Source organism: Gymnoscopelus braueri, assembly GCF_963280865.1.
Source record: "Gymnoscopelus braueri genome assembly, chromosome: 9".
Classification (NCBI taxonomy): domain Eukaryota; kingdom Metazoa; phylum Chordata; class Actinopteri; order Myctophiformes; family Myctophidae; genus Gymnoscopelus; species Gymnoscopelus braueri.
Genome location: NC_137610.1, coordinates 25,021,972 through 25,043,338, shown reverse-complemented (window position 1 = coordinate 25,043,338; position 21,367 = coordinate 25,021,972). Strand labels below are relative to the sequence as shown.

The following is a 21,367-nucleotide window of genomic DNA, read 5'->3' as shown; positions in this document are numbered from 1 at the left end:
GAAGAAGAAAAGAAAAAAGAACAAGAGAGGTTTCTGCCGGACAGCGACGATACACAGTATGAAAGAAACGTGATCATGTGGTGTGCATGCCACCTGCGAAGTGTCCACATCTGATCCTTATATCCATGTGATTAAAAAAGACAAAAAGCTTTCATGCAAAATGAGATTTCATGATTGTATGATATAGCCATTCCCCTGACAAGGCTTCACTGGCACCTGCATGGTGCTGCACCCATCACCACTAATGTGTTTATCAGCAGGACAGATGGATGGCAGGGAAGCATATTCTATAGGGGAGAGAGAGCGAGACAGACACTTCAGAGAGAGAGAGAGAGAGAGAGAGAGACAGAAAGGGGGTGAGAGAGCGAGAGAGAGAAACAGACAGACAAGGAGTTGATAAGCCACATCATGGTCTTGTTATGAGGGGCTGTATGGTGAAATAGACCACTAAGACATGACGTGACATTAGAGGACCAAAGAGGAAGAAGAGGAGGAGAGGGACACACAGAGGAGGAAGGCTGGTGGGGAATGATGGCAGCTATCTGGCATGGCAGGGTCATCATGTTGGCATTGAGAGAATGGAGAGGGTGAACTGAAAAGAGACAAACTGAGGACATGTTGTGTCCATCTCTTTGTTGTGGTAACAATAGGGGCTGTTAGTTGAAGAACACCCAACTAAATTCACCTGGTAGAACGCCAGGCACGCTGCCAAAGCTCAAGAGTAGCACACTATCCCAGAGTGAAACTGTGTACATGAGACACCAGTAAACATTATGTAGATAATATAACTACAGCATGGGCTTGGCAGTTAAAATTAATCAGGACAAACATCCATCTTCAACCCTCGGGCAAACCTATCAACCTTCCAGATGACAGAACTACCATGGGATTTGAAATAATCTGTTTCTTGTTACCCAGCCTCATGAACACGATTAGAAACTCGCTATGAAAACAATGAATCACTTTGTGGTCCCCGGTCCCCTGAAGAAGAAGACAGCCATGAAAGAATAAGTTAGCCTGATAATAAAATAAAATAAAAAGTTGTGTGATACTGCAGATTACACTGAATCATCCATCCTGAGGAAATATCTTGCTGAGGTAGAATGAAACAGAAGATTAAAAGGGGATTGGGTGAAATCTTACACCTGTCAGGAATGGGATTTCAAAGACTGTAATGGAATAAATTGTAGGTGTGTTCCATATGTATTTCATTTCTTTTTGTCACTGACTATAAGTGTATCATCAATTTAACCGAGCAGTACAAAAGTTAAATAGAACTTTTCAATTGCTACCAGTAAAAGCCGGGATGTCACTTCTAAAGAGCTGCTGCAAGCTGCAAATTCCCTTCCAAAGTGAGAGAGGTGCCGAAGGGTAACGCTCTGAATAACCACCTACTGTGTGCTCTGCTTCGACAGCACAAGGGACTGCACATTACTCAACTGGAAAAGTGTTTTTACATGAGTAAAATGGTGCAATTTGAGAAGGAGCAACGTGGGCTTCAGAATTATTTTTTTCCATTTACCATCTATGCCATCAAGCAATCATGACAAGTAATGACCTTTAATTCATCCACAAAACAATCATATTGACACACTCCAAATGAAAGACAATACGCCATGCCACTCAGCTACTGTATTTACATTTGTAGGTTGTCTAGTTTTATGTTTTCAATTCTTAATCCGGTTTCTAAATTACGAGGATCACCCCTTAGCAATGGAGGTGGGATGGAGACTTCCTGCTGGCTAATTTCTGCAGCTTGGGGTTGAGTGGTGAGTCATGCAAAGACTCAACAAGATAGTTCTCTTCTCTACTTGGATCATAACACAAAGCCTCAACCAGCTGTTCTCTTCCATACTTGATGAATCAAACAGCAGTTCTCTTCTCTACTTGGTGAATCTTAACAGGTAAAGTAGAACACTCCTCTCTGCAACTCTCTCTATTAAAGTATTCTTTTACTCTTTCTCTGTTTCCTTCAATCTTTCTTCTTTCTTCATTTTTGTACCTTTCACTCAGTTTCAACTTTCATTTACCACTGCTACACTCTAGTGTTTCCTCTTCCTCTTTGAACAGCCTGAAGAGACACCTTTATCTTTTTTCATTCATTTGATCTATAAGTGTTGGTGCTTTCACAGAACGCCAGCAGGAGATTCTTCTAGAAATACGCTTTTGGAAAAGTTGTCTGAAAAGAAATGCTCTTAGAAGAATATTTAACTGAATAATTTATAAAGTAAAAGCACTGCTTGTGCAATGTCACTGACACACACACACACACACACACACACACACACACACACACACACACACACACACACACACACACACACACACACACACACACACACACACACACACACACACACACACACACGCAAGTGCAAAGGCACAGGCACACACGCGCACGCACACATGCATATGATTATGGTCATCATGTGTGAGGTAAAAAATTAGCCATGGGCTGGTTTGATGCAGTCGTGGAGGTCGAGGGGATAACGGATTTATATGAGCGGTCTTATCTCCTTCAAACACTTGTTATTTTTTTTAAAGCTCCATTTCTCCATGGTGTTAGTAAATGGATCTCCTCTACTGTGAGAAATGAGAACATTAACCAGGACACAACCCCGCTTAGCCCTCTGAGCTGGAAAATGTCCCATCTCACAAGCCTTGACACCCCAATGCATCATGGGAGGGCTTCAGGGAGAGGTTTGGTTGTGGTGGTGGTGGCGGTTGTGTCTCAAACCCTGACAACAGCTATTATGAAGCAGACAACTCAACATTACAACCCATCCTGTGCTTCTCCTTGGTAGGGCGATAGTGTATCAGGAGGTAGAGCAGCCGTTTGGGAACTGGGAGGTTTGATCCCTGGCTCCTCCTCGCTCGAAGTGTCCTTGAGCAAAACACTTCTGAACCCCAAAAGTAAGTTAGTAGCCATGGTAAACAACGGTTCCCGAGCCACATAGGGCAGGAGTCTATTTCCTTTTTCTGCTGTGAGGCGGATTGATGTACAAGTACATCCCCCAGCCATGTACAAGTACACCTGCTGGCCATGATACTAGCATGTCACAGGGACTTACCCCCTTTGGTATGACCCGACCGGGTAATGAACCCCGACCTCCCAATCTCAGGGTGGACACTCTAAACCACAGGGCCACTGAGCTGGTCTAAAACCCCAAAAGTACTACAGTATAGCCTACAAATGAAGTATTATTACTCCCGGGCACTGTTCAATAGTTGTCCACTGCTCCGAATAGGTAGGATACGTTAAACTCAGAGGATTCCAGATATGTGCAAATGTGCTTAGCCAATACCACAGAAACAACCTAGAAAGGGGCGCTCTGCAAAGTGCATATCTCTACCAGGCTGGGTTGCCTAGCCAGGGCTGTGTAAATCATTGGTTGGAACCATCAGGACGCGAGCTGTGGGGGAATGTCTATATACAACATAACTCTGCAACTTGTGGTGCACCCTATGGCGATGTCTGTATATGGTATTGTACTGTACTGCACCAATTGACCCAAATGTTTTATTGTATATGGTATTGTACAGTAGACCAGTGGGTGTGTGAAAGGTTGTGTAACTCACCAGTGGGTGTGTGAACTCGGGGGCGTGGTCATTCTTGTCTGTGATGGTGATGGTGGCCGTAGCTGTTCCCGTGAGGCCCACCTCACTTCCTGCCATGTCCTTGGCAACGATTTCCAGCTCATACGTTGTAGTGGGAAGAGTCTGGAGGACAAGAGAGAAATTCATAAACAAAGAGACAATTAAACAATGCCCTATCTACAGTATGCACAGATTGCACACATCATGCTGCATCTGTGGAAAGGTCAGGAAACACATTTAATTAAACACAAACATGAGAATGAGGAAGAGAAGGAGGAGATGAGAAGAGAGGTGTGAGACAGAGAGAGAGAGAGAGAGAGAGAGAGAGAGAGAGAGAGAGAGAGAGAGAGAGAGAGAGAGAGAGTGAGAGTGAGAGAGAGAGAGAGAGAGAGATATTATATCCTTCTTAAAGGTCTGCAGTATTCATTTAGAAGAATCCTTGCTGCCTACGGTTATGTTCACACTATCTGCCCTCTATGAAGAGAAGGTGCTGCCTAGAGCGCTTTTTTACCGCTGAAAATGAAAAAAAGAAGGAAAAATAGAGGGCATGCGAGGGATTGACTGAAACAGACTTCAGTTTAACTCTATGAAGTGTACAGAATATTGATAACAAAATGTATAACTAGTAGTTGTAATAGTGAAATAAATCTGTTGAACAGTAATGCCATATTCTCACCTAAAATGTATAATAAGCTGCCAGAGACGATCACCGAGGTCTCTGTAATTCTTCTCTTGCCCTTGTCAGCTATGATTTCATTCTTTCCGGCTATAATGAAAGGCCCAAAATTGGGACACCAGGGTTAAAGTGGTTAACTTTGTCTCCCGGACATAAAGTCTAATAACAGCATCCAATCTTTAGCTAGCAATAGTAAGCTATTACATGGGCAATTTGAGAACAAAGCCACACACAAGGCAGTGTTCAGTGTGAGTGACGGTCTATGTCTCCTTTGACCAAATGGAAATAGAGATCATACCACAAATAACAACAAAACTGATACACAATAACAATGTTGGGGTAAGTAAGTAAAGCTTTGTGTGAAAATAATTTTCCGTTCAGTCTATTCTTATTTATTGCATGCTGAACATCGGGGTAAATGAAACACTCCAATGAAATGAATAAATACGAAGCCACCCATTCGGCACTTAGAGAGCACAAAATAATAAGATTGTAATAAGTGCTTCACAGGGAGTGATTCCGGCTAGTGGCGGCTACACTCTTTATTTATTTTACCTGAGGTGGATAGTGGTACAGGGGTACAATCATACCCCTGTTTTCATCTTTACCAGCAACCGTACTGCCAGCAAACAATAACGCTGTTGAAATATTGTCTAAACACAGAGAGCAGATAGCATCCATAATAATCTGAGTTCCCAGAAGTTCTACATCCATAATGATGACAACAGCAGTAATCATTTTGTTGCAAGAACTCATGTTTAATTTCTAATTAAGCATGAGTTATTACAACAAATGATTAAGCTTCAAAACTAACATGAGGTAGTGGTGGTAAAAGCTAACATTTATCTGTCCTCTGCAGGGCTCCTCTCACCACTGGGGCTGTTAACTGTCATACGTGCATCCATCTGTTTTACTGAAAGGTCTGGTGGTGGAGCCCTGCTGCATTGATGGAACACCTCCTCTCCTGCATCCATGCTCCCCTGCTGTGGCTGCATGAACACCTCCTCTCCTCTGTCACTCATGTGATCTAACACACTGTACTAAGGATTTAGTCCAAAAAAATCCCCAGTATGATTAAAAGTCAATCTCGCAACTTGAAATCTTATAGCGAGATCTTGCGGAAATCTTAGTGATATGAATCTGCTGCCGCCATATGAATATTTTTTTGAACACTTGCATTATGCATGTTCTACACCATGCATAGCATTATGTAAGCACAAACCAGCTCTCTCATTAAGATTTCTATGAACGTACCACACTTTGTCTGCTCAGACTTCCCATCACTTCTTACAATTTTCTCTCTACTTTTCAGTCCTGGTCTTTTATGAAGGCCAGACAGGTTTTATGGTTTAATGTTAGTGATCTAATCTCTCTCTCTCTCTCTCTCTCTCTCTCTCTCTCTCTCTCTCTCTCTCTCTCTCTCTCTCTCTCTCTCTCTCTCTCTCTCTCTCTCTCTCTCTCTCTCTCTCTCTCTCTCTCTCTCTCTCTAATGCAGGGGCAGGCCCTATTCCTGTCTGCTCTCTTCACTGGTATATTACATGTAGCACTAATTGATTTCACCTGAAGAAGGCAGGGGAAGACAAAGGGATAATTAAAAATAATTAAAACCTGAGGCTCATTTTAATGATCATATCAACTACATCAGAATGATCCTTTCAGGTACAGAGAAACAACCCATTGAACTAAAAAAACAAACAAACACTGAGGTCAAGAGGGATAATGGCTGCCTCTCATTTGCATGGAAACTAGAAACGTTCCTTATTAGGTACCTATGTTGTCCAAAAGGTAACATGAATTGAGACTCGTTCACCTGGCACCAATCAAGCCTCTTGCACAACATATTAATTTACAAGTAGCAATGCTGATTGATGACAGGAAAGGCCTTCATGGCTGATGACTTTATTATTTTATTGTATTTGGAAGTTGAAGCTGAGGCTAAGGAAGTTCAATGCAAAGAAACTATTCAAATTAAACAATATTGAAATATCCATCACTAGCCAAACTACAGCTGCTGTTTGCTAGACATTTTTAATAAGTTACCTAGGATGTATCATTATGCTTCGTATTGGTATGCTGCGTTCACACTGACAGTTACAAAAGATACAGCTACATAGCATATAATGTCGTTGCGCCACTAAACAGGCCACTAAACTGGCCACTTAACTGGATGACGGAAATAATTAACGCCCCAGTGGACAGTGAGTAGTACGGCAGCAGTGTTATAGCAGTGTTTAACACTTCAAATGGCCATACCTCGGTGTCCATTGTTCTTATCAGCACAACATAGGACTAGGTTTGAAAATCTAGTAGTTTCTACAAATGCTGTATTCCACGGAAGCTTCCTTGCAAATCAGACAGTGCCAATGTGGGGACTTGTGCGTCACCATAAGGTCCCCAACGGAAACAAGTCCGCAAGGACTTTTTTGGCCGGACCTTTTAGACAAAAGCATTGTAAATGTAACTGTGTTGTTTTACATTCTTTTGCCTAATAAAAATTTCAATCAATCAAAAAAACCATCTTGGTTGTACCAAATGTATGCAAATAACAGTACAAAAGAGTATGTGGCTTTAAAACTTCACCAGTAATTTAACATACCAGCTATGTTCAACTACAGCAGAATGATCCTTTCAGGTGCAGAGAAACAACCGATTGAACTAAAAAAACAAACAAACACTGAGGTCAAGAGGGATTAATCCCTAAAGTAGAGATGACTTAAATCAATAAACAAACAAATGAGCAGACAAAACTTGACCTGCAACACTATAAAATTGAAGATAATACATGATCATGGTAGGGTTCTCAGTTCTCACCCCTGATTGGATAACATTGGTACCCCAACCTGAACATGTATTTTCTAAATAGCTTGAGAGACTTAATCTTTAACATTTTATCCCCCCAAATGAATTTCACCTACACCACCTATAAATGGACAACTCTCTTTAATTACTTCTTCAGCTCAGGGCTTCAAGCCGTTCTATAAGTGTGTCCTGCTTGCCTTGGTAAACGTCCTTTCAAGCAGGTCTCCCTCAGGAAACAGGAAACTGTTAAGAGTTTTTTTCTCAAATTGTGCCTGACAGAGGTGTCCCTCACGAGCAGCTCCTGATTTATCAAACACTCTGAGCAGATGGTGCCAAACATACGCACGCACGCACGCACGCACGCACGCACGCACGCACGCACGCACGCACGCACGCACGCACGCACGCACGCACGCACGCACGCACGCACGCAGTATATGTATGCCGACCCTGTATACGTGCACATGTTGGCCCTCCAGCTGGAGAGGATCATGGCTGTGGGACTCCTGCAGTCTCTGTGGTGTCTAAACACATTGAAGACTGACAACGTCTCAATAATTATCTCATGTCCACTCTACACACTCTGCGACAGTAAGATGTTCACGCTAAAGTACCCCGCCCACCACCTGGGGTTTCATTCCTCCACGGTGCCTATACATCTAAGGTCCAAGCATACAATGTGGCAAAAACAGGACACTCATGTATGAACTGAAATGGCGCCTGCGCAAATTGGCATTACTAGGCATGCATGGCTATAGTTTGTGTTGCCTGTGTGACCTCAGGCCGGAGCTCTGGTGAGTGAATATAGTGTGAAGATGCTTTTATGTACCAATTTTATCAGATGGCATGATCTATACATATATAGCAATCTTTTAGCTTGTACAATTGTGCCTGTCAATAAGAAGAAAACGCTGCCCGTCACTGCTCTATTTGATCAAATAAGATGCCTTCACACCTTAAAGTCGACAAAGAAATCAAATCCAAGGTGGATGCTTTCAGAGAACGGATCACTAGAGAAGCAGAGGACCTTGTTGCAAATGTTTTCCCAAGGAAGTTATTGGAGCTGGATAACTTCCTTAAAGATCCCTGCATAAACATCTCTGAACTGAAAGAGATTCACTCGGAGATAAACGTGACAGTGGCCGATGAATTAGAAGTGCACAATGTCGGAAAGAGGAAGCTTCCGGACAATAAGGGGGACGATAAGACTGGTGGCATGATGAAGAGCAACGCTAAGCTTGTCGACCTGATTGAAAAGATCAAACCAGAGATCAGGACACTCATAGATAAATGCAACACAGTTAAAATGTGGGTCCAGCTGCTTATTCCCAAGATAGAGGACGGCAACAACTTTGGCGTGTCAATCCAAGAGGAGACGGTTGCTGAACTCGGAGTAGTAAGGCTGGAGGCAGAATCTTACCTGGGCCAGATATCAAAATACTACATCACACGGGCACAGAATATGTCTAAAATAGTAAGATACCCACAGGTGGAGGACTACCTGCGTACAGTAAAAGAGATCGATGAGAAGATATACATCAGTCTGAAGATCATAGTTTGTGAGATCAGAAACTATTATGTAACCTTACATGACACGATACTGAAGAACATTGAAAAGATCAAAAGGCCCAGAACCAGCAACACAGACTCGCTATACTGATGTCCGTCCAACCGTTGCAACCTCATCCCTTTTAGCCACCTGCCTCTGTCCCCATCATGCCAGTTTTCATAGCCCAACCACAACAAAGCCCGACGGACGGACGGGCGGACAGACGGACAGACGGACAGACGGACAGACGGACAGACGGACAGACAGACGGATAGAGGGAGAGAGGGAGAGAGGGAGAGATATCGAGCATGACTTAGTCATACAGAACTTTTTGTCCATCCATGTGGGCCAGGCTGGCGTCCAGATTGGTAATGCTCTATTGTTTGGAGCATATAAGATGGATGGAGGAGACCATTGGAGATGATTCTTACAACAATTTCAGTACGAGACTGGGGCTACAAAGCCAGAGCAGTTTTTTTTCCTAGATCTGGAGCCCACTGTCATTGATGAGGTGTGCACTACCTGCCTCTGGACACTACACAAATGGAAAGGAGATCACTGACTTGGTGTTGGACATGATCTGCAAAGTGGTAGATCAGTGCACTGGTGTTTCAGGGTTTTCCTGGTCCTCTACACAGTTTTGGAGGGGGAAATTGCTCTGGTTTCACCTTAACCTGCCAATGAAGTGTCTGTCTGTTGACTACGACAAGTCCAAGCTGGAGTTCTCCATCTACTGTGCTCCCCAGGTGTCCACAGTCATATTGGAACCCTTTATAATTCCATTCTGACCACCCACACCACCATAGAGCAGTCTGTCCATGACTTCAGTCTATGACTTTAGGCCATCTATGATATCTTCTGTAATAACGCTTCCCACCCTCAACATGCTCAGTTGTCTAATTTTATCCTCCATCACAGCCTTCTTTTGTTTCCTTTTGGCGCTCTCAATGTTGATCTGAGACTGTATAACCTGGTTCATAATATATCTGGCCCAGGTCCAAACAGCTGTGTGCATGTTGAGCAACACCACTGCTATTGCTAAGGCCTGGCCTCAGCTTGACCACAGGTTCGATCTGACGCATGCTTTCCTTCACTATTACGCAGTCATGGAGAAGGTTTATGATGGGGTTGGAGTTGACTCCACTGAGGCGGGAGAGGAAGATTACGTTGCTTCGCTGACAGAGAGGTCAACTTTGCAGCGTGTGGAGTAATTTGTACACTTTGGTTGCATTTTTTAAAATATTATATTCTTTTTCAGCACTTAACTTTTGATACTGACAGTGAGAGAGAGAGACAGAGCAAAGGTGCTAGAGGGAGTTGGGGAATTACATACAGCAAAACAGAGTCTTTGGTTGGATTCAAATCCAGCAATAAGGACTAATAGTCTAGTTCTTTAGTTATTTATACGGGCAGCAGAGTCTCAGGAGGTAGAGCGGCCGTTTGCCAAACGGAAAGTTCCCGGTTCGATTCCCAGTTCGATGTCCTTGAGCATGCATATTGTAAAGCACTTTGGATAAAGGTGCTATATAAATGCACCATTTACTATTTTATGTGATATGCGCTCTTACCAGGTGAGGAATCGAGGTGCCCCCTAATTTTTTCATCAGACTGCTGGGCAAGAGATGCTCGTCAGGGGACATTCTGGTGGTTCTTGAGGCCGAGGCAAAGAAGAAGAAGAAAATAACCCCCCTATCCCACCCATACAGCCACGGGGAGAGCTTTGATTTGGGAGATTGATTGCACCTGCCCTATAGATGGGTTTCCTGTTTGTAAACACAGAGGATGATGCGCGCGCAGTGGCGGGATGAGCCTGTAGAGGGCGCTATTACCCGCAGCAGCTCTGTCCATTGTACATTCAGAAAATAAATGGTCTTCACCAGGTTTAATGAAAGTAGATTAAATGATGCAGTTTGTAATATCTTCTTTACTCAATAAAAATGATTTGTCGAAAGTTGGATCTGTTTGTATATAATAGCAGCATTATGCCTATTATGCCTATAATAGCAGCATTATGCCTATCTAAATCCCGAAAATAACGAGAGAGTGAATGGCGCTTCCGGTTCGTTCTCCCCCGCGCATGCGCAGATTGGGCACTCTGCTCTGTGATGACGTCGCGCGGAAACCCATCTATGGGCTTGCCTATGGCAGAATCCTGAGAGCACACTGGCAGTATCTGGTACAGCTGTGAGCTGATAGCTGTTGGAGAAAAGCAAGTTGTGTATGTCCCTTTGTAGTTTAAAGCCCGTTTTGGACTGATGTAATGTTGTTGTTGTTTTTCCTTTGGGCTTCTTGTCGGTCGTTCTTTTGTTAATCTACAATGTCATTTTGTTTAGTGAAATAAGGTTATGTTATGTTTAGTGGTGTCCACTGGGAAGTGAGCACACGCATGCCCTCTTTGTGTTTTATTCTATGGGTGTGTTCGGATATGCGAACCGGGCGCGCACTCACATTAGTTTGTATTAGCCAGCACGCTCAGTGCTATATATCCGAAGGCACCCTATATATTCTCTGCATGTTATGTGACTCTCACTACTTTCACATGAAACTTAAAATGTTCAGCTTTTAATAGTGTCAAGCAGATGTGTTCCACTTATTTTTTGTTGCACTCTTTCATAACTTTACCTTAAACATTTTTTCAAAAGGTTTTCATATATTTTTTTACGTTTATACTTTTTGAACTATTTCACTTTTTATGAATTTATTTTTTAAAGTATAAGTCTATAGGGAAAATTATGAGAATCTCAGTGTTTTTTTTGCAGTCCTACTACTTCAACATGCTTTAACTTAGACTTCATGTGAACTTTAAAACATTCAGCTATGGGGCCTGATTTGAGCTGTTAAAATGTTTGATGTCTTTTATACTTTCATACATTGTCAACCTCTTACTTGTGTTCTCCCTGTGTTTCAACCTTGCTGCTGTTGCTCTTGAATTGTCCTTATCTTAACTTATCTTATTTCTCTCTCTCCTACCACACTGGTTGCCAACGGTGTCAAGAAACGCTTCCTGCACCCACTGTGTACCTCTTCAGTCATGATTAATCATCTAGACATTCTTTAATTACTGTAAGTTGATAGCCATGTGGGGCTCTTACTGTATCTGGGCAAGTGATCAATTTCTTTCATCAGTCCCACAATGCACTCACTCAGTGTTCACTCACTAGAGCGAGACCGAAGGACAGAGGAAAGAGGAAGAGTTACGGAGTTAAGAGTCTGATATATTAGTTTTCTTCCAAAACAGTGATGTTGACTCCTTCCATCTGTGGTGTGCTGTTGTCCTCAATCTCCAAGCGTGACTGGACAACACCTCACAGTTGTTTTGTTTGAGGCAAATTATTTGACCTTACAGAGGGCATGAATATGTAGGTTATTTGAGTTTGAAAAGGGTAGAAGAAAAAAATTCATCAACCTCATTCAATTATCTCTCTCTCTCTCTCTCTCCTGTAAAGGAAATAAATGCTTGTACATTCCAAACATTTCTCAGTGTTTATGACTTTCACAATTAAACTGAGTATAACACAAGGAAACAAGGCTTCTCCTATGTTTGCCCTGACTTTACAGCATTTACAGAGGTTCCATGAAGCAAATGAGAGAGCCACTAATCAACCTTTTGAACAAGGCAACGTTGAGCCAGCCTTAGTGCTTAACAGATTGAAAGTGCTATGTTAATTTACGGCACCGATGATGATTAATGACGTACACATTTCAGCATGCAGAAATGCATCTAGATAGTGCATCAGAATGACTTCTGATGCACAATCTTGTTTATGTAATCCATCTTTGATTCTGAAGGAGGCCATCTGTCCGTTCATAATATTTCCTTGTGGGCTTGCTTGCCAACTAATTTAAATTATAGCTGCCTACGTGATATCAGTATGACGTGGTCTGGATTTAGTTGTGTAGTAATTCTTTTTTGGGACCAACTTTTTATGTAATTTTTTAAAAAGCTTTTCAAATGGGAGAGACATTACATTATATCATAGTTGTGTAGTAATTCTGAATTTCATGATCTCTCCTTTTCTCCCTCTCGCTCTACCTCGCCTTATGCTCTTTGAAAACCTTGCAGATTGTCTGTGACAGACCACTATTTATATAAATATATATTACATTGATTCAGTGTATTTATAGATTGTGAATTATTTTGATTCAGTGTACAATATTGATAGTGAATCACATTGATCACATTTGATGAGTGCAAGGTTAATTGAGAGCTGAAAGAGAGAGGCAGGGCTAATCCAATCAGGTGCTTCATCACACCATCAATTACACACCAGTTAGATGGAGACTTGGGAAATAGCCCCCACTATTACCACATGCCCCCCATGCTAAGAGAGAGGAAGGTACATTATGTGTGCGTGTGCGCGTGCGTGCGTGCGTGCGTGCGTGCGTGCGTGCGTGCGTGCGTGCGTGCGTGCGTTGTGAGCCCAGGTGTTCCAGTTTAATTGTTAATTAGATTAGTGCAGATCAAACAGGGGTGGTGTTGTTCACAGGGGATTGGAGGTGTTGGGGTTCCCACTGGGGCTACATGTCCAAATACTCCTCTTTAACCACCAATTAACATGAATTAATCATCCCATGGACTCATTTAATTGGTTCCCCTGGAGAAGGATGCGGATTTGTATTTAGAGTCATAATAGGACAAGGAACTATAAAGTTAGAATAAATAAAATAAATATGGTAGCCAAGTTTAAATAAACATTGAAACAATCAATGATTGGATTTGCCATAATTGTCTTCAATTAAACAAAGACAAAACTGGAAGAAGAACAATTAAAAGTCAGCACTCAGCTTCAATTCGGTCATGTAAAAGCCACAACCCAATCGAAAAATCTTGGTGTAGTCATGGACACAGCCCTGAATTTTATCAGCCACATTTAACACAATTATAAAGTCAGCCTACTATCATTAAGAATATATCAAGGATTAAAGGAGACTTAGAGAAACTTGTCCATGCATTCTTATCACCCCACTTCTTAGATCTTTACACTGGCTACCTGTCTGTCAAAGAATTTATTTCAAAGTACTATTGTTTGTTGGTTTATAAGCATTGCATGGTTTAGAGACAAAATAAATTTCTGATCTTGTGCGGTATCATGAACCATCTCAGGTCATCTGGGACAGGTCTGATTTCTGTCCCAAGAATCAGAACTAAATGTGGAGAAGCAACGTCCAGTCTTTATGCACCACATACAAGATCTGGAATATCTGCAAACTCTTAGTTCTTTTAAATCAAATCTAATAATGTAAGGTCATCTTACTACTGTTTTATTTTTACTTTTACTTTTGTTGTTGTTATAATCAAGTGTCCTTTTAAAATTGTGCTCTGTGTCTTCATATCGAAATGCTTGACGTTTTATGTAAGCACTTTGAATTGCCTTGTTGTTGAAATGTGCTATACAAATACACTTGCTGCCAAGCCTAAAGAGAGGTGGGTGTTATTACAATGAGGCTAATGCAATGCTGTATAGATTATAAAGTAGATTTGTATAATTGATGTCCATGATTACAATGTCAAGTTATGGAGGATAAACGGCAATAAAACTACAATACCCATACAACCACATCATGATAATGGCTGTGATGTATTGAAAATGGTGCACAACTGCACATAATTGTATTTGTTTCCCAGAATTAGGGTTGTGATGTACACTATACCGCTCAATATTAAAATGGTTCAATACACTCTGAACACAAAATGTTGATATTCTAACAGTTATTACAGCATGGCATGCAAATGTTTCAGCTGCAGACAGGATATGTCTCCAGAGAGCCATAAACACAGCCCAGAAAATAATTGGCCTCCCTTCCCTCACTTGGAAGACACCTTCAAATCACGCTGCCTCCTCAGAGCCAGACGTATTCTGAAAGATGTAAGTCTGTAATCATCTCTTTTCTCTGCTGACATTTGAAGGCGCTACAGGGCCTGCAGCCCCAAAAATATCTTTCCCCAAGAGCCATCACTGAACTGAACTCCATAAAACCCCCCAAATCATCATAACACTGCGCAGCCACAGGACTAACTAGAAAGGGGCGCCACCCCAGGAACGGACACTGCGGACTGGAAAGCGCTTGAGGTGTCTCATAGCCTGGGGCTCAAGGTTCAGAAAGATTATTTTCCCTTGCGGCTGTCAGAGTCCCGGACGAGGACAAGGACAAAGAACAAAAAAGAAAAGGAAATGAACAAAACAAAAACGGCACTCAATCTCTAAAAGTACGGCGTAGCTGCTCAAAATGTTCCTTGCACTAATGAGCAAGTGAAATAAGCAAGTGAATGTGATGTACCTACAGTACTATGCGTACTGTAGGTATGTATATGCCATATGTGCAAATTGTCTCTAACGATCCTCTCTCTTCCTTTTTCTGCACATTCTCCATTGCTGCTGAAAAGTTTTTACCCCTTTTGACAAATGACTGTACCTCCACAGACACATCTGAAGTTTGCAGATGACATAACTGTAATGGGACTCTCATCTCCAACAATGATGAGTCCTACCGAAGACAGCTGGGCCATCTTGTAGAGTGGTACGCTCATATCAAACTTCTGCAAAAACTCTTTCCGTCTTTACATTTCCTCTGGATCACCATCACCAGCACCCTGGCGTGGCTCAACATCTTGCAGCCCACCCTGTAGAACGTATTTTTTCCCCCCACGATTTTTGTAACCCATTTTTTCACCCAGTGCCAATTGCCTAAGCTGTAATCCTGGGCGCTACTCTCCCTCTGCCAGCCTGGGGAGAGCCCTGAACTGAGCTCATGCTTCTAATGCATGAGGAGTGAGCAGGCTGCTTCTTATCACCTAACAGGGGGGAGTTTCCCCAGTAGAACGTGGAACGCGTGGAAGGAACACTTTATTCCAACCAGTTCCTTTCCCCCTCCATCAGGCGCCCCAGCTGACCAGGGGGAGGCAGTATAGAGACCAGGATTATTGTGAGGGTACCTACCCTAGGGGACACGGGGATAACATGCAAACTCCACACAGAAAGGCCCTTTCACCAACCCCACCTAGGGTATGGGCACTGATAACACGGAGGAGAGGACACGCCCCCAGCGGGAATCGAACTCAGGTCCTTCTAGCTACCCTGTAGAACTACTACTCAGCCACCATCGAGATTGTTCTGACCACCTCCACCACCATCTGGTTCCCCCTCAGCACCTCTCTGTCCAAGACCAGGATGCAAACGTGTAGTCTACTCCACTGGGAGGAACATTGGTTATCAGCTACCGACTATCAGTGACCAAACCACCGGTAGGGCAAAGAAGAGGTTGCTATGGACCGCCTTCTCTGCGCGCCACCAACGCAGCTTCTTTCCCGAAGCTATCCTGCTTCGGGGGCGGCCATAGCTGAGTGGTTAGTGAGCCCGCCTAGGGAGCCAGAGGCCCTGGTTGCCCCAGGTACGATTCCAGGCCACGCCAGCACATGTGTCGATGAAATGAAATTTGTCCCTGAGCAAGACTCTTAACCCCTAATTGCTCACAGGCCCTCATTGGAAACAAGCCCGCAAGGACTTTCATGAACGTCCTGTTAAAAGGAATTATCCTTATCCTTATCCTGCTCCTCAACAAATACCTAGAGTTCATGCAGAATTTTCTCTGCAGGCGTTGAGACACTTCAACTCAACTTTATTGTCACATCACAGGTTTATAGCTGTAAAAAATTTATAAAAAAGTGGGTCTTACAAGCTCCAATCACTTGCAGTTTCAAGAAAGGGGGACAGAAATGAAGAAATAAAGAAACAGAAAACTGGTTGTCAAAATGAGTAGTGTAACATGTGTACATGAGGTGCGTGGTTAAAAATAGCGACTGAAAAAATAGCGACTGGAGTCCCCCAGGGGTCTATTCCAGGCCCCCCTCCTTTTTCCCTCTACGCCAAAAACCTTTGGTGAAAATAGCAAATCTACAAGCTCACAACACGTCACGTTGCAATGTGTTGGGAGCTTGTAGACCTGCTATTTTCGTCGTATGTTCGTCCCAGAATACCCTGCCAAGCCAAAGTGCAGTAACTACGTTTTTGGACACACCCACTTATTACTTACTTGTGTATCTCAAAGTTCAAATTAGCCTTCGTGATTTTGGGGGATGAACAATTACCTCTAGAACAGATGTACATTTATTGTAATATCACTTGATATGCCGATATCTCATTTGGCTGACCAGCTGAATCACTTTTAAACCCATTTTTCAGTGATTCTTCCCCTTGGCAGGGCAAATAGGCCTTATACATAAGTGGCACTGCCAGTGCAGCAACAGCGGAACACACCTGTGCAGTCATATATACACAGAAAAATTATCCTGTGTGGCGAGATACACACAAACACACACTCATCGGTAACCTGGACACAAATTGACAAAAGCACTCCCAACCTCTGCACGGAAGCACTCACATCACTATGTTTTATTCATCAGCTGTCAAGGTTGGCCATTAGTGACAGCATGCTGCTGGTTATGATCAGCTCTGGCAATAACTGGAACCATTATTACAACAATAAATGTGTAGCACAGCACATTCACTCAGAGTTCATGACCATACACCAGAGGCTACTAGCATAATCCTAGTTATGATGTTAAAAAAGAGCCCCTATAACAGTCATAATCTGTACAAGTACTAATATTGCACACTTAATGCCCTATTCCATGGCCATATGTGAGCCAGCACAGATAGTCAACCTATGGGCACACACAGTAGAGCTCAAAAGCGATAAAAGTTACTTATACTCTGATTCAGAATTGAGAAAGCATGAAGCAATGACAGTGCACAGCTTTTCTCAAAGGTTTCTTATAAGCTTTCTCTTTGTGTTTTGTATTGGGAGTAGCCTACGTAGTATTGTAGGATGTACTATGTTCTTTCTTGTCTCTTGTTGTCTGTACTTTTACCTTTTTAAATGCTGGCCCTGGGAGCTGATGTGCTCCAAAAATGCCCTATGCATGCATTCACGCAAATAAAGTCTCTTTTGATCTCTTGGTATTTATTTCTTTGTTTACTTCATGGGGCAAAAGTCTTAGCTGGAGTTAACAACATGACAAATCCGCACTGCCATGGATGTATTAAAGAAAGCAATTCTAAGACCCAACCAAAATGTAATATATTGGATGATTATTTAATTTTGTATTTATTTTAAAGGGATACTTCACTTTCACATAAAATAAACATTAAAAATATATATAAAAAAATGAAAGAAGTTATGGCAAAATAAAGGCCCCCTCACACATTAGTAGGACACTCTAATGCGTGAGGGGGCCATGAATTTTCCATTACTTTTTTCATTTATTTTTAATATATTTTTTAAATGTTTCCCCCCGCCGAAAGTGAAGTATCCCTTTAAGTACTGTACACTCAAGTTGTGAAGGCCATGCCTATGAAATGGCAATTACATTGCTCACTTTAGGGAAGAGAACAACGCTGAAAGTATGTTCTAGGGATTTGTTTCTTCTCTGCTCCATTGAGGAGTTCTTTTAACAGAGAGTAAAGAACTCTGTGCCACGCCCACATGCTGAGAGCTAACGTCTGTCTGATGACTGAAGTCTGTTTCAGCCCTTCATCTCTCTGTGAGGAGGCCGAGGACAGCTTGGCTCATAGTTACTGCTAAATGTCATCACATATGAGTATCAGTGATTTGTACTCCTGCAAAGAGAGTCCAAATAAAAAATTGTGGAGCCTTGATGAGTGCATACTTAATGAGGCTCATGCATACTAATGCTGCTCTCACACACCATACCACTCATTTCCCTAAAATAAACACATGCAAACTCTCAGCACAAGCCAGGGGAAAACATTGGGAGCTACTTGACCCATCATTACCTCAGCTATAAGTTGTGAACAAGTGGTGACAGCATGGAGAGGCACGAACACGTTGATGTTGTCTAGTGTTTTCCACTGCCACTTTAGGACCAAAAAGCTAAATGCAGCCTTAAATGTATGAGCCAAACTAATTAGTGTGGATGTGAGCTGTAAACGGATATCATTTGTAAGAAATCTAAGGCATTTTCTCATTTGTCGGATAATGAAAAACCAACATGCGCACCGGGTGTTTCTGTCAACTTAGTGCCATTCCAGTTGCATATCAATAGCGCTATTAACATTCCCTCACTGTCAACGTGGAACGTGAGCGTCGGACGACAAAGACACCTGACCAAGTGTCTTAACAAATAAAAATAAATATAAACACATGACATTTTAATCAAGACAATCTATATATTATTCACTTAAACGTTGATTTTCTTGGCCAACACCACCAACAACACTTTTAGAGCTTCCTGAAAGAATAGGGGAAAAAAGGAAAAAAGATGTGGTCATAAATGTGACTGTTGGGATTAAACGGATGTCTAACAGGACACTGCTAGTCTCCTGCTGAGACATCATTAAGTTGTCTAGTAAAAACGACACAAAGTGATGAATAAATCAGCCCCAGTAGCAAACTGAGAGCCCAGGACCCCCCTCTGAGACACAGATGAAACTACTTCTGGTACTGACAGACATGGCAGAAGACAAGACACACACACAGGCACGCACGCACGCAGGCACACACGCAGGTAGGCAGGCATGCACGCAGGCACGCACGCAGGCACGCGTGCAGGTAGGCAGGCACGCACGCAGGCACGCATGTACCGTACTTCACTTTTTGACTTATGTGAGCTGAGCTTGCATTTGAACACACACATTTGTAGCTGCACTTTGACGTTTTGAACAACTTACTGGTCCATTTCCTGGTACCACTGCATTCTGTATGAGGATGCTTTATTTGACATCCACCTGATTGGACTCACTATTATGTAAATGGTCTCCAGCAGCATCTGCTTGGTAGCAGGAGGAGAATACAGATGCAGGCAGGTTGGTATTTAGAGATGCTGCTCACGTCTTCGTTCTGAGCAGCTACTAAACAACATGACCACACCTACAGCAGCTACAACACTTCTCATTCTTCAACTGGATTGATTCTCACCAACTACTGGCAATCTGACTCATCAATATCCACAATCAACAGCCGCCTAAAATAGCAACAATCTCAGGATATGTGATTAGGATGACGAATGAGGGAGAAGGAAATAAGTTCACTGATGTTGTTTCCTTACTTTGAAAGTATTTACCATCCTGAGTGCTAATTTAATACACACACACAAGTTTTTGAAATTTATATTTGCTATGCGGCCTTCAAACCTAGTCGCATGTTGTGCTGATAAGAGCAATGGTCACCGAAGTATGGACATTTGAAGTGTTAACACTGCTCCCTAACCCTAACCCTAACCCTACATAACACTGCTGTCAAGCAGTGATGCACTTGCAGCTCCCAGGTCCACTGTCATACCTGTGCGACCTAGCATTCGGGAGGTGGGCGGGGCTTCAGCAATTACAGCCCATCCCGTAAGACCACCTACCAATTTTGAAGACTTTAGCATACTGGGAACTGTAGTTCCAAGCCTTTAGCATACTGGGAACTGTAGTTAGTGTTTAAACCCCAGCCAATAGGAACACAGAGCAGTGGCGCCTGGTTCCTGGTGTGGCTATTGTGATGGCAGACCCCCTAACTAGTGTTGGTGACAAGTGGTGCGGATCGGAGCAATGGTGCGCCTCGCAGGCTCGCATGTTACGTTTGTGACGTCCACCGTACGCCTGCCGGACTGCCCGAGGCAATTTTAATATATATATATATATATATATATATATATATATATATATATATATATATATATATATATATATATATATATTAAAATTGCCTCGGGCAGTCCGGCAGGCGTATATATATATATATATATATATATATATATTATATATATATATATATATATATATATATATATATATATATTTCAGAAATCAACTGGATTCCCTCTTTTAACACAAACATGTACCCTATATTTACAATGTATGGGCTGTACAATATATATATATATATATATATATATATATATTGTACAGCCCATACATTGTAAATATAGGGTACATGTTTGTGTTAAAAGAGGGAATCCAGTTGATTTCTGAAATTGGCCGGTGCCAGTGCCACTACAGGTATGAAGCAAAATGCAGTGCAGCGGTTCTTTCTTTCTTTCTTTCTTTCTTTCTTTCTTTTGAGCGGTGAGCAATTTTGACAATTCCGTGGATCCCCTCCTAAGTTGTAATGAGATCTCAGCCCTTGCCAAGCGGCCAGAGGTCAGACACATATTGATTGATCACTGACAGCTGGACTATGGTTCTCACATGGTTCTCCAAACACAGCATCACACAGAGAAGAAGAACTTCCAAACATTGTTGACAGTGTGTTGAACAAACTTCACAGTGGGAAGTTTCAACCAGCTTAAGTTACTGCATCATGGATATTGTATCTCCACTCTACAGAGACACCAGGGAGTTCTTCATCTCTGTTTCTCTCTTCTCCCGTCTCTCTCTCTTTTTCTGCCTCTGCATGCTGTCACCATGTGTTCTGCTTCTTGTCATTTTTCTTTCCTTCTTTACATACCTGTCTACTTCCTGTATCCTGGTCCCCTGTGTGTCTCTACCTGACTGCCACACTTTCCTTCAGCCTTCTGTTTCCTCTCCCTTTGTGCAAAAACTGTTTTATTTATCAGCAGGCTTTCCTTTCTTTCTCCGTTCCCTCATCCCTCTCTGTTCTTCTTCCAGGTGTAACTCATCCTTTGAACAGATGACATGATAAAGCGCTTCTGTGGGCTGTTTGTGGATATTATAGCTACAGTTCATACAATGTGCCCAGATTATATTATACAGTAGATACAATTTATAATACTGCATGTCCAG

General features: G+C 42.3%; 2 protein-coding genes across 2 annotated transcripts in view; one reads left to right on the top strand and one right to left on the bottom strand.

The window, feature by feature from the left end:
- cdh13 (cadherin 13, H-cadherin (heart)) overlaps positions 1 to 21,367 on the bottom strand; it is a 266,521-nt gene that overhangs the window by 32,453 nt on the left and 212,701 nt on the right. The window contains exon 8 of the mRNA XM_080437656.1: positions 3,580 to 3,720. Coding sequence (XP_080293782.1) covers positions 3,580 to 3,720 — 141 coding nt within the window. The remainder of the gene's footprint in view (positions 1 to 3,579; positions 3,721 to 21,367) is intronic.
- LOC308092081 (proteasome activator complex subunit 3-like) lies at positions 8,016 to 8,732 on the top strand (the record flags this gene model as incomplete). Its single annotated transcript, XM_080437881.1, has 1 exon — positions 8,016 to 8,732. The coding sequence occupies one exon, from the start codon at positions 8,016 to 8,018 to the stop codon at positions 8,730 to 8,732; it is 717 nt and encodes a 238-aa protein (XP_080294007.1).